The 14233-nt window shown below is 41.3% G+C and overlaps 1 protein-coding gene across 1 annotated transcript; it reads left to right on the top strand.

Moving 5' to 3' along the window:
- The first annotated feature begins 6966 nt into the window (after window positions 1-6966).
- On the top strand, window positions 6967-8370 carry LOC120568738 (nuclear factor 7, ovary-like). The gene has a single exon (XM_039816419.1). The coding sequence runs from the start codon at window positions 6988-6990 to the stop codon at window positions 8368-8370; it is 1383 nt and encodes a 460-aa protein (XP_039672353.1). The 5' UTR covers window positions 6967-6987.
- The last annotated feature ends 5863 nt before the right edge of the window (window positions 8371-14233 follow it).

Below are 14233 nucleotides of genomic sequence, written 5' to 3'. Positions count from 1 at the left end.
GTTTTGCTTTTTACAGTACAAGCAAGTTGAGGAACACTGCATTTGATGTTTTACAGTACTACTGTCTTTTCTTTTCTATTTCATAGCTAATTATTTTGCTTTGATTCAAATAACCATATAGTATGTTGTGATTGTACTGATTCCACTGTGTCTGTAGTATTCTCTCTACTACTGCAGTACTTTTACAGGGATGTTTATACATGTAGTACCATAATGAAACATGTATCACCTATTTTGTACTACAACATTTAATGATTGTACCAACAATGACACAGTGAAAATATCGTTAGCTTGTGTGTAGTTGATCTAAATTAACTTTTCAATGGTATTTCACAATCAATTAGTTTTTTGAACCAATGATTGTGCAAGTGCAAGATTTCTTTAAAGCTCCATTGTGTAATGTTTTGAGTTGATTTTTAGCAAAAAGCCCTTTGTTCTTTCACCAATATGTGCTCATTAATGTGTAATTACTTCCACCAACTAATCAAAGTATTCTCTTAAGCGTAGAATCTGACATTCAGAATCATTCAGAATAAATACGAGCGACTCGATTGAATGACGGCCGCCATGTTGCTCCTCCATCTTTATAATACATTAAACAAAGAGGGACATACCTCCATCTTTATAATACCTTAACCAAAGAGAGACATACTGTACCTCCATCTTTATAATACATTAACCAAAGAGGGACATACCTCCATCTTTATAATACCTTAACCAAAGAGAGACATACTGTACCTCCATCTTTATAATACATTAACCAAAGAGGGACATACCTCCATCTTTATAATACATTAACCAAAGAGGGACATACCTCCATCTATAAAATACATTAGCCAAAGAGGGACATACCTCCATCTTTATAATACATTAGCCAAAGAGAGACATACCTCCATCTTTATAATACATTAGCCAATGAGGGACATACCTCCATCTTTATAATACATTAGCCAATGAGGGACATACCTCCATCTTTATAATACATTAGCCAATGAGGGACATACCTCCATCTTTATAATACATTAGCCAATGAGGGACATACCTCCACCTTTCGCCCTCTTACACTCAATGGCTCCGTGACGAATGCCAGGGGGAGATTACTCAATCTGCAGGCAGATTTGAAAGCCTGTTGAAGATGGAGGATCACCCTGAAACTTCACTAACATTTGCTTGCATTTGTTTGGGAACCTCATAGCTGATGTTAGCAATGAAATGGTACCAAAATAACAAAAATGTAAAACTATTATTACACTGGAAGGAACACTCACGGACAAAGTCGTACTTCTTGGAATAATACGGCCACCGTAGGAGTTAAAACATGCTCGGGATGGGAGGGGTGAGAAAGTAATATTCAGTTGGTTGTCATATACAATTTAACTGCTAGATGGGAGAAATTCTTACACGATGGAGCTTTAAAGATACGAACGCACAATGCAATGTTTGGACAGCCTGTGTTAGTGATCGTGAACATCAGGGTCCTGAAATCAGTAGCAAAGTGATCACAGTTGTATGATTCAATGGTCCAGAATTAAAATCTGCAGTTTCTGATGAAGCCTGCGGTCGACAGTCAGTGTTTCCCAGCATACACCTGGGCAGAGAGCATGCTGGGTAAAGTGTCAAGATGTTTGTAATAATGTGTTGCCTTAGTGTGTCTATGTGAAGTGGAGCAGAAGACGAGCTGATTGTTTCCTTACACACACACACACACACACACACACACACACACACACACACACACACACACACACACACCTGCAGGCTGAAGTTGAAGCACAGATGTGTCATCAGGAGTGTTTTCAGGGTTAATTAGACATTAATGTTGTTTGTCTGGAAACAGGAGTGTGTGTGTGTGTGTGACTGTGTGTCTGTGTGTGTGTGTGTGTGTGTGTGTGTATGACTGTGTGTGTGTGTTTGATTGTGTGTGTGTGTGTGTGTGTGAAAATATTTCTGCTCTAGTTAGCAGCTCCAGAGTAAAGTGAATCATCTCATGTTAAGTTCTCTGGTTGACATTTATAATCAGATGGAGGTGTGTGTGCCAGTGCCTCCTGCAGGCTGCATTACACATTACAAACTAAACACATAAAAACATACATAATCATATAAGGTTGATCATATAATGTTGATCATACAAGGATGATCATATAATGATGATCAAATAATGTTGATCATATAATGATGATCATATAACGATGATCATATAATGTTTATCATATAATGATGATCATATAAAGATGATCATATAATGTTGATCATATAAGGATGATCATATAATGATGATCATATAAGGATGATCATATAATTTTGATCATATCATGATGATCATTTAAAGGTTCAGGTAGCTAGCAAGATGGCGCCAATGTGTTTGTCGGCTTGCCGTCAGCTCCTACCTGCCCGAGTGCTGTTGTGTCTGTCTGTTTTCCTCCTGTTGTTGCTCTGGCACTGCACCGATGCCATTGAGGATTTACGATCGCTCTATACTGCTACATAGCCAAAACTCTTTAGAGCTACAATGCACTGGGTGCCTTGGCCCACACTCCAGATGTCACCCGACGTTCATCAACTCTCCCGCGGACTGCGTTTGCCGGCTCTCCTACTGCATTTCCCACCGCAAGAAGCAGCGCAGGAAGCGAGGAAATCACGGCAGTGTTCGAGTGCGGATCAGGGGTTTTGCGAGTGTGTCTCCCATGCGCAACTTTTATCTCGCCGGTCCTCCATCGACATTGCAGGAAGCAGAGGCATCTACTTGGCTCGCCGATCATGGGACCTGAGATACACCTGTCATCTCTCCATCTCTGTAGCTCGGTCATCAACGCTTGATTGCCTCGCAGCTCCACCAAGACTGCGCATCCGAAGCGGCAGGGTGAACTTCCTGAACATTCGCCCACTACAACGCTCTCAATCTCCACAGCCTTTGGATTACTTTGCGGCTAAAGTGGTGCTACTGAACTGTAGGTCCGTATCAAACAAGACCTTTATTTTAAACGACTTTTTTACCAAACGTGATCTGGACATGCTATTTTTAACGGAGACATGGATTGGCTCCAGTGCTGGTGAGACATCTGTCTTTGGAGAAATTTGTCCCACAAACTGTTCATTCATAAGTACTCCGAGGAGGTCAGGAAGAGGTGGAGGAGTGGCTTTGATCTTTAAAAATCGGCTTAAGGTACAAACACTCTCTGCTGAGACCTTTTCTTCCTTTGAAGTACAATGCATAAAAGTAGAATCTGTTACTACATCATTGGTGTGCGCACTTGTTTTCAGGCCTCCCAAATCAGATAAACATTTTATAAAAGATTTCTCAGACTTTCTGTCTCATTATGCAACATCCTATGACCGTTTCTTGATTTTGGGTGATTTTAATATTCATGTCTGTTGCCCAGGTAAACCCTTGGTTAGTGAGTTTTGTCATGTAATGGAGTCATTTGGCCTCCTCCAGCACATAATAATAACATAATCATTGAGGATGCATCCTTCTCTGACCATATGCCTATTATGTTCAATGTTAAACTATTTAACTCACTGTATAAAGCCAGATCTTCTGGCCACTACGCTCGTCATATTAACTCTTCCACTGCAAATGAGTTTGCTGAATGCTATTTGGGAAATGTTATCACTGTCCTTGATCACCTCTTGAGCCCTGATGAGCTAATATCCTCCTTCAACACATCTTGCTCAGCTATCCTTGATACAGTGGCCCCTCTAAAACTTAAACACCCTAATTTTAAATCCCAACAGTGGCTTGATGATTCCACCCGCCATCTCAGGCAGATTTGTCGAAAAGCGGAGCGTAAGTGGAAAAAAGATCACCTCCTACTCTCTTTAGAAATATTCAGAAATTCCCTGGCCAATTTCCAAGCTGCAGCAAAAAAAGCCAAGGCTAAGCATTTCTCAGACATTATAACTAAACATTCCCATCGCCCTAGAATTTTATTTAATACCATAAACTCAATAGTTAACCCCCAAGTCTCTCCAGAGGTCGAGGCATCCACCAATAGCTGTGAAGAGTTCTTGAAGTTTTTTACTGTCAAAATTGACCACATCAGAACACAGTTCACTCCTGTTGTATCTGACACCCCACCATATTTCCCCATCGCTACAGCTACCTTTGACCAATTCCAAGCAGTGTCCTACACTGAACTATGGGACATTATAAAGAACATGAACATGAAACCATCAACAGCCCCACACGATCTCATCCCCTCACAGATTATCAAAGATGCTTTTGATGCTGTTAGTGCAGCTATTCAATTTATTCTTAACTCCTGTCTTGCCACCGGCAGTGTTCCTACATGTTTCAAGCATGCGGTTGTCCAGCCTATGCTAAAGAAACATAACCTAGATGCAAAGTATCATAATAATTTCCGGCCTATATCTAAACTGCCATTTATCTCAAAATTTTTGGAGAAGGTGGTGTTAACGCAGCTGCTTCCATACCTCAACTCCACAGAGATCCTAGAGCCATTTCAATTTGGGTTCAAAGCCCGCCACAGCACTAAGACAGCACTGTTAAAGGTGACAAATGACCTCTTGCTCACTCTTGACTCAGGTGATAATGCCATTCTGGTCTTGTTGGATCTTAGCGCTGCATTTGACACTGTAGACCATGGTACACTGCTAGAGCGTCTTGAACAGTGGGTTGGCATTAAGGGTACAGCTCTAAGCTGGTTTCACTCCTACCTCCACCAAAGATCTTTCTCAGCATCCATAGGCCAGTACTCTTCATCCCTTGCCCCTGTGTCTTATGGTGTCCCTCAGGGATCCATTCTGGGTCCAGTACTCTTCAGCGTTTATATGCTCCCCTTAGGTAACATCATCAGAAAATGTAATATCTTATTCCATTTCTATGCAGATGACTCCCAACTGTACATCCCACTTAAATCCAGCAACTCCATGCAGCCTCTTTTAGACTGTTTGAAAGAAATTAAAATCTGGATGGCTAACAATTTTCTTCAGTTAAATGATAACAAAACGTTATTCGTTCGTACAATAACGTTCGTTATTGTCTTTGGTCCTTCAAAATCCAAAACTGCCATCCCTGCCGACCTTGGTCCCCTTGCCCCCTATGTTAAACCCCATGCACGTAACTTGGGTGTTATTTTAAACTCCCATCTTAACCTGGAGAAACAAATATCTTCTGTTGTAAAGTCCAGTTTTTACCAACTAAGAATAATTTCTAAACTCAAGTCTGTTCTGTCATACAATGATCTGGAAAAAGTCACCCATGCCTTCATAACCTCCCGCTTAGACTACTGTAACTCTTTCTACTTTGGTCTCCCTCTGACTCTGGTGGCACGGCTTCAGATGGTCCAAAATGCAGCGGCTAGGCTGCTCACGAATACAAAAAAGCGTGAATACATTACACCTGTCCTGGCCTCCTTGCACTGGCTTCCAGTCCAGTCTAGGATACAATTTAAAATACTGTTGATGGTTTTTAAAGCTCTTCATGCCCTGGCCCCCAGCTACATAGCTGATATCATTCATCTTCACGTAGCCCCCAGGTCCCTCAGATCCTCTAGCCATGGCCTCCTCCATGTCCCACGGTCCCGGTTTAAGCAAAAAGGTGGCCGAGCCTTTTCTATTGCCGGCCCTCAGCCGTGGAACCGACTGCCACCTGACATCAGAAATGCCCCTTCAATTGTGATATTCAAAGCCAGGCTCGAAACCCATCTTTTTACATTGGCCTTCCCGGCATCTTTATTGTCTTATCCTGCTATGTTTGTAATTAAGTGTTTGTCTTTCGATGTCCTTTTTAGCCTAAATCACTGATTTGTACGTGTGTTTTATTTTTTATTTTTATTTTATTACCCTGTGGCTAATGCACTATGTACAGCACTTTGGTCAGCACAAGCTGTTTTTAAATGTGCTGAGGGGAAGTATTCTGATGTGATTATCTGAATTTATACTTGAACAGTTGTTGTGTTAATGAACTACACACTTAAGATGAAGACAGAAGTACTTTACAGTATCTGATGGAGACACAAGAAAAGATTAATCAGTCTGGAATGAATCTCAACTTGATAAACTAGAATAACAAAGCTCCGCCCTCCACCTGACTCACCTGAGAGGAACATGGAAACCGGCTATTATTCTGCCTTACTGAGACAACACACACACAAACACAAACACACACACACACACACTGACAGACACACACACACACACATACACACTGACAGACAAACACACACACACACACACACACACACACACAAACACAAACACACACACACTCACTCAGACACACACACACACACACACTGACAGACACACACACACACACACACACACTCACTCTGAGACGAACAAGGAAACAGGTTGTTATTCTGCTTTACTGATTTATGTATGACTACTATTACTATATAAGACTGTGGTACTGAACATTGAGGTTATAGGATGTGCAATGATAGGGTACTGGTGCAAAATTTGATGTTATATTTGACATGGTATTATGAAATGGGGCATTGTGCAATATAGAAGTTATTCACCACAGCACGAGTTAACGGGAAATGTGCAATCATTATCTAAACATTTGTGCAATTCGAGGGGGAGGCTGTGTTTGTGGGGGTTGTTCGTGTGTTATCGTTGTTTATTGAAGCATGAGAAAATGTATGACTATGTTGTAAGTTGGTTAATTGTATGTTTGGTGTGTGATATGCGTGATGTGTCGCCATCTTGTTCTCTCGAGTGCCCAAGACAAATTTCTCCTATGGGAGACAATAAAGGCTTATCTTATTTTACTGAGACGACACACACACACACACACTCTGAGAGACGGAGGATAAGATTGATTTGCCTTCAGACCAACACCTCTACTGCAAGAGGACATCTACAGGAGGGAGTTCTGGGAATACTGGGAATACTGGGACACTACCACAAACTGAACGAGTGATTTACAACAACAAAGACTCAAAGTGAACATAAGTTTGAGGGAACAGGGAGTGTCTGAGCTGTCTTCCTGCTGTGTTTTCTGCTTCACTCAGAAACTAAATGGCTTCCAGATTAGAGGAAGATCTCTGCTGTCCTGTTTGCCATGAAGTCTTTAAAGATCCTGTCATCCTGTCATGTAGCCACAGCTTCTGTAGAGACTGTCTGCAGAGCTGGTGGACAGAGAAACTAATACATGAGTGTCCAGTTTGTAAGGAAAGATCTTTGTTTGAACCGCCTTTAAACCGGAGGTTAAAGAACCTGTGTGAGAGTTTCCTACAGGAGAGAGATCAGAGAGTTTCAGAGGCTCTCTGCAGTCTGCACTCTGAGAAACTCAAACTCTTCTGTCTGGACCATCAGCAGCCAGTTTGTCTCGTCTGCAGAGATTCAGAAAAACACTCCAAACACAGAATCAGACCCATCGATGAAGCTGCACGACAACACAAGAAGAAACTTCAGGAAACTCTGGAGCCCTTAAAGGAGAAGTTAAAGGTTTTTGAACAAGTTAAAGTGGAGTTTGATCAAACAGCAGAACACCTGAAGGTCAAGGCCCGATGCACAGAGACACAGATTAAGGATCAGTTTAAGAAGCTTCACCAGTTTCTAGAAGAGGAAGAGAAGGCCAGGATGGCTGCACTGAGGGAGGAAGAGGAGCAGAAGAGTCAGAGGATGAAGGAGAAGATGGAGGCTCTGAGAAGAGAGATAGCAGCTCTTTCAGACACAGTCAGAGCCACAGAGGAGCAGCTGAGAGCTGAAGATGTCTCATTCCTGATCAACTACAAGGCTGCAGTGGAAAGAGTCCAGCAGCGCCCCCTGCTGGAGGATCCACAGCTGCTCTCAGGAGCTCTGATAGACGAGGCCAAACACCTGGGCAACCTGAGCTTCAACATCTGGAACAAGATGAAGGACCTGGTCTCCTACACTCCTCTGGTTCTGGACCCAAACACTGCTCATCCATATCTCATCCTGTCTGAAGATCTGACCAGTGTGAGACGAGGACGAGAGAAACAGCAGCTTCCTGATAATCCACAGAGGATTGATTACCCCTGTGTCCTGGGCTCTGAGAGCTTTAACTCAGGGACTCACAGCTGGGATGTCAAGGTTGGAGACAGTACAGACTGGTCACTGGGGGTGTTAGTCGAGTCTGTCCAGAGGAAGGGAGACATAGAGTCTGGATTATGGATAATATGGTTCTACAATGGTAAATACTCAGCATTGTCTCCATCAGCTCCAGACACTGTTCTCCGGTTGAAGAAGAAGCTCCAGAGGATCAGAGTGACTCTGGACTGGAACAGAGGAAATCTGCCGTTCTCTGATCCTGATACTAACACAGACATACACACCTTCACACACACTTTCACTGAGAAGATGTTTCCATACTTTCAAACTGCGGGTGAACTGAAGGTTTCCCCAGTGAAGGTCTGTGTGACTGTACAACAGGAATAAAAGAAGTCCATGTTTCAGATTTTGGGCTTAATGATCCAGATAAAATCTGTAAATTTGGACCAGAAATCAGTTTGTGATGGGTTTGGTGGGTTAGAAGGCTTACCTTTGATTATTGATTATTTATTTAATAGTTTATGCTGGAAATCCTAAAACAACAGGTGGAAGATGCGGAGTCAGGATTATTTGAACTACCAACAGTTTGGTTGTTTTCTTTGACAGGATTTAACTGATAAACTTTATTGACTGTTGGTTAAACCTCTGAACATTTAAAACCAACGACAGCCTCAGCTGGCCATCTGAATACTTCATGTTCATGAGTTGTTCTAGTTGTTTTTCTTATGATTTTATATTTTCACTGTGTGCTGATCAACATCCTGGAACTTTACCAGATAAATGGTGATTACAATAACACACTTTATTAAATGTTGTTGGTGAAATTAAATCTTACAGAAGGTTCTTTAGTTCATTTTGCCAAAGATGTTATGTTTTTATTCATCTTTAAATTACAGATTTCACTGCTGAATGAATCATTACATGTTTTAGTCTCTTGTCATTTTATAAAAGTCAACATTTCTGCAGAATAATGTGAATAATGTAAATGCTGAGCAGCAGCCTTTAATCTGTACATTAAATCATGAACAAAGGATGAATATATATTCTCTTGTGTCCTTATTTCAGAGTTTCACACCAAGCTGACAGAGAAAATGAGAAACTGATTTCCTGTAAAAAGGCCAGCAGACTATCTGATCCTGCACATTTTAAACATTTCTCATATGTTCTTATGTGTGTGAAATGTTTTACAGTTGTTTCAAATTGCTAACACACTAAAATGACATGCATACCACAATTATTTAAACTGACACACAGAGAGCAAAACCTCTTCTCAAGTCTCCAAAATTCTAAACACATGTTCTGCTTTACACACATTTTGCAATTCAAAGTGGCTCTTTTTAAATGCACTGAACACGGTTCTCTGCATAAGACACAAACAATCTGACATAAAGTCACATGTTTGCCATTTCAAAACACTGCCATTCAAAATGACACTACATGAGCTAATTGGCCAACATATGCACCACCTGGCCAAACACCTAAATAATTACAGTTTTTTCCAACTGCTTACACACAAAATCTTTTCATGTCACACGATTTTTGAAACCTCTCACTCAAAGTGCAAAACTACACAGCAAATCTCCAAAACCATAAGCTATTTCTCAGCCTTTCACTCAGTTTTCAATTGCATAAAACACTTTTTTCAAAACATTAAACACAATTCTCTACCTAAGACACAAAAATCTAACAAGAAGTGACTTGCTATCCATTTCTAAACACAACCAATCAAAATGCTACACTTATTTACCAGGGCACACACACACACTCCTCACATGTGCAAACACATTATGTCATAACTGAACACTAACCAATCATTGCTTTAGTATAGGCCTATACAGAGGCCAAAGGTCAGATTACCTGTTTGGAACAATGGATGCCAACAATAGACAGAGAGCAAGAGAAGGAGGAGGGAGAGACAGGGGATAACAACGAGGAGGAGGAGGAGGGAAGAAGAGTAAGAAGGAGAGCCATTTCTGATGAGATCAGGGAGAGTAGCCCATCTTGAGTAGCTTTACAGTGGCGTCCATACTGCATGCAACTATCTAATGACTATTTCAGCATTACAAATCAATCAAAGTGCATACAATTCTGTCCCCCCCGCCCACACACAACGCACAAACACTCACAACACCACACACACACACACACACACACACACACACACACACACACACACACACACACACACACACACACACACACACACACACACACACATATTCTTTATTCTAAAATGATACCTTTGGTTTACATATGTTTATACTTTTTTTTTTCTTGTTTCATGCTACTGTATACAACACTGGGCTACTCTTACAGGCACAATGTTTTGCCCAATACATATTTTCTGTTTTACTGTAACATTACATTGTTTTTTACAGTGCACTTTTCAACCACTTTCAGCAGACTACTTTCTCTCTAGAACATTGTAGATATAAGCCTATGAAAGACAAAAGAGCTTTAGATTTAGAACAACAGTGTGTACATGGTATATCCAAAAATTTACTATTATGAAAAAAGTGTTTGCCATTTGATGCAAATGCTTCATTTTGAGATGTGATAATGGTATTTTGAATGCAGTGTTTCATTTTGAAGGAGATGTGAGGCATTTTGCATTTTGTGTGTGCAGTTTTGGGAATTGTGTGTAGAGTTTTGAAAAAAGGAGACATAGTTTTGAAAACGTGTGTAAGCAGTTGGAAAAAACTGTAATTGTTACCACTTCAATCAGGAAGTAAGCACTATAAAAAGACCACATGTGAGCAACTTTAGGTTTTTTACAACAACAATGGATGACATTGCAGAGAGAGGAAGAGGATAAGGGAGGGAAAGAATAACAGGGGGAGGGAGAGTGAGAGGTAGGGGTAGAGCTAGTAGAGGAGTTCATGGCCAAAGAAGACAACAACTTTCAAATAAGATCAGAGCAACCTTAGTTAATCATGTCATTAACCATGGGCTGAGCTTTGCCCAGTCCACTCTTCTATTTTGCTCATTTTTATCATCATTATCATAGCTAGTCAGCTCAGGTAAACTGTCAAGATTTATTATCATGGAGACAGGTATATGATCTGCTGTGGCTAGACCATACATATTCTCAAGCAATCATGAGCATTAGCTGTACATATACAGTGGTATAGCCAAGATGTTGTATGCCATGCTTCACTGATATATGTATAACTGTCTACTGGTAACCGCATTTTACTTGAGAGAACTAACTTCCTGTCTAGACTAAATTGATTAAAGGGGTGATAGAATGCAAAACCGATTTTACCCTGTCATAGTTGAAAAACGACACTAGGACATACACAGATAGGACATACACAGAACCTCAAAATCCCATTGGCACCTCTTTCCTCTGCAAATCTCACAATTCTAAACTGCTGATGAAAACGGGCGAATCGTAACAAAGCTAAAAGTTGACGTTAACTTCTCAACTCCTCATTTGGCTCTAGTCTCTAGTCTTTGTCACGACCCAACGTTTACATAGGCTACACAACTGACCTGAGGTCAGCTAGTCTTCTGAATTTAGGTTGTGCAGATCTCTGAAATTGTATACATTGTTCATCTGCTATTTTACCACTAAATTCACTTCTGAGACATTTTTATGCAAGAAATCAACTATCTAAAGCTCAAATATGGGCCGTTTCACGAAAATTGACGGCTAATTGCAAATTTGGTAAGACAGTATCGGACTTCACAATCTGCCGGGACAGGCGGCGGCTTTTGCTGCCTTCTCTGTCAGCCTCTGCTGCCTTCCTTGTCGGCCTCTCCCCCTTCACAGACCCGCTGAGCTGGAGCTCTGTCAGGATCTCACACATGAGCTGTTGTTGAAGATAAAAAAAGTTAAAACCATGCTTATGTTTTAGTACAATATACTTTTAGGTAAAAAATGTAACTTAAAAATGTAAACTGTTGTGTGACTGAGTGAAGGAATGTTTCAATACTGATGAAGCCTAATCAGCATTTGACTGCCTCACCCCAAACCTAGTTTCTAAAGAATTAATTAGGTCATGTCTGTTATTTAGCATGAATGTAGATGCTCTAGAAGACTTATTGTTTAAACAACTTTTGGGGAGCCACTCCCTGCGGGGCCAGACTTGATTAGAACAAAGGAAGTGCAAACTCTGTAAACTGGAACAGAATCGGCACTACCATGTTAAACGACCTTTGTCTGTGACCTGGAGTAAACCGGAAATTCAGAGGTGTGTCCTTAACCTGAGAGACAGGAATATAATTCGGAAACAGAGATGATCACATGACTGCAAGCCTGGGACCTGACAAGGGAACAAGGTTCTGTAGTCCGCTGTTTACAGTGTATTGTTTTGTCATGTTGCATGGCTGCAACTGTGACCCCGCAAGGTGAAGCAGGTTGGCAGACCGCTGTTTTACAGTGTATTTGTTTTGTCATGTCTCAGGACTGATTGAAGAGGAGGCATGTCATTTTAGTCCACTGCTGGCAGTGTTTCATGTTTTATGTTTGATTGTGTTTTGACTGTCGTTTTCATCGTGTTGTTCATTAAACCTTTTGCTTAACTTTCAATTCGACCCCAGCCTCTCCTTCCTCCTCAGAAATCAAACGAACATGTCTTTTGATTTCTTAACACTGTGCAGTGTACTTTAGAAAGCACAAACTTTGGAAGTTTTTCAAGGATATTGAAAATGAACCATGGTTGTAAATGCAGTGTTCCAGACTGTACAATGGAATAGCCTACTGATCCAGAGAAAAGTGTTTAGAACGAGCATATCGGACAATGGAGTGGGAGTTGTGGATCTAACGCAGCGCTGCAGAGGCACTGGCAGAGGACATTGCAGGGGTTCACTCTCCGCTCCCCGCGCTTACTAGCTACAAGGTGAGTTGTGATTCTTTGCTGGAGGTGTTTTATGTCCCAAGGGTAACGTTACAACTACACTAGTTATAATGAAAGTGTCAAAACATTTTGTCTCGGCTACAGCCGCTGCAGCCTGCTGGCGCCCGGGCATGTCTGGGCATGTAACAGACAGTGTGTGTGTGTATAATATGAGACTCCAATGTATGCATATGTGGGTCGCTCAATCAATCAGCACGCAGCTCATCTAAATATTTATGAGCATACCATATTTGGAAGAAAAGCTCTTGTTACAAATAGGGCCATATTCACAGGGTAGTTAATGGCCCACAGAAAATCACCTGGACCATTTTCAGCCCAACCACTGTTACATATCCTATTAGGAGACCTTAAGAAACAGTGTGAAATACCCTATATAATCATTCTATCACCCCTTTAAAGCTACATTATGTAAGAATTACTCCCATCTAGCGTTGAGATCATATATTGCAATCAACTCTCTCTCGCCACGCAGTATTGTAGCTACAGTAGCCTTCACGCTTCAAAAAGCGAAGGTGTACAAAAGGCCGTCTATCAGCCGTGATTGTTGGGAGTTCATACGTTCTCTTTCATGTCGGAGAGTGGCGCGGACACCACAAGCGGGCACGCGCGCCACCCAACGGAAAGGAGAGAGAAAGAAAAGCAGACTGCAGCGGTCCAGAGGATAATTAACTAGTTGGGATTTGGTGTGTGCCTCCAAAGTTCACTCTTTTTCCGGTCTCTTGCTCTTTTCAATCTCTGTTTTCTTTTCTGGGCGAAGAAGAAGACTCCTGTTCCTGAAATTTGGATTTTGAATACGTGTGGTCCTCCATGTTTCCTTCTTAGAACTTGCCAGGGGCCGGGGAGCAACGATACCCATTAGCAGCAGCTGTGAGTCGAAAATGTGAAAGGCAGAGCAGTATGTCCTGTATGTCCCTTACCGGCTAACGTATTTCAAGATGGCGCATCATTACGGAGCGTCTACCCCAGTTCATGCAAGCGCAAATGTAAAATTCCATGCTAATGGGAATACTTGAAATTGATGGTGGTGGTCAATATTCATGAAAAAGGACAAGTTTGTGAAGGGCAATACAGATTTTGATAATGAACAACTACAAACATTACACAATGGGGCTTTAATGTGTTTGGCAAATAGAGAGTTAACATCTGACATATCAGCGTTCATATAACCCATCACAAAAATGCAAGAGTGAAAACTCTAATAAATGAGCTGATAAAGGCAAGCCTATAAAGTTATTAATTTTCACAGCATTTATATGGCATGTACACTGTTACGTGTGGAACAGAATGAACTCAAACGCAGAGCTCACAACATAAGGTTTATTAATGATAAGGGGAAAGGAAAGGGGAAGTGGGGAGGCAGACGCCGGGAATGGGGGCGCAGCTGCGGG

Source organism: Perca fluviatilis, chromosome 11 (assembly GCF_010015445.1).
Source record: "Perca fluviatilis chromosome 11, GENO_Pfluv_1.0, whole genome shotgun sequence".
Classification (NCBI taxonomy): domain Eukaryota; kingdom Metazoa; phylum Chordata; class Actinopteri; order Perciformes; family Percidae; genus Perca; species Perca fluviatilis.
Note: the sequence above shows the minus strand (reverse complement) of the source record. Positions and strands in the feature narration are given on the sequence as shown.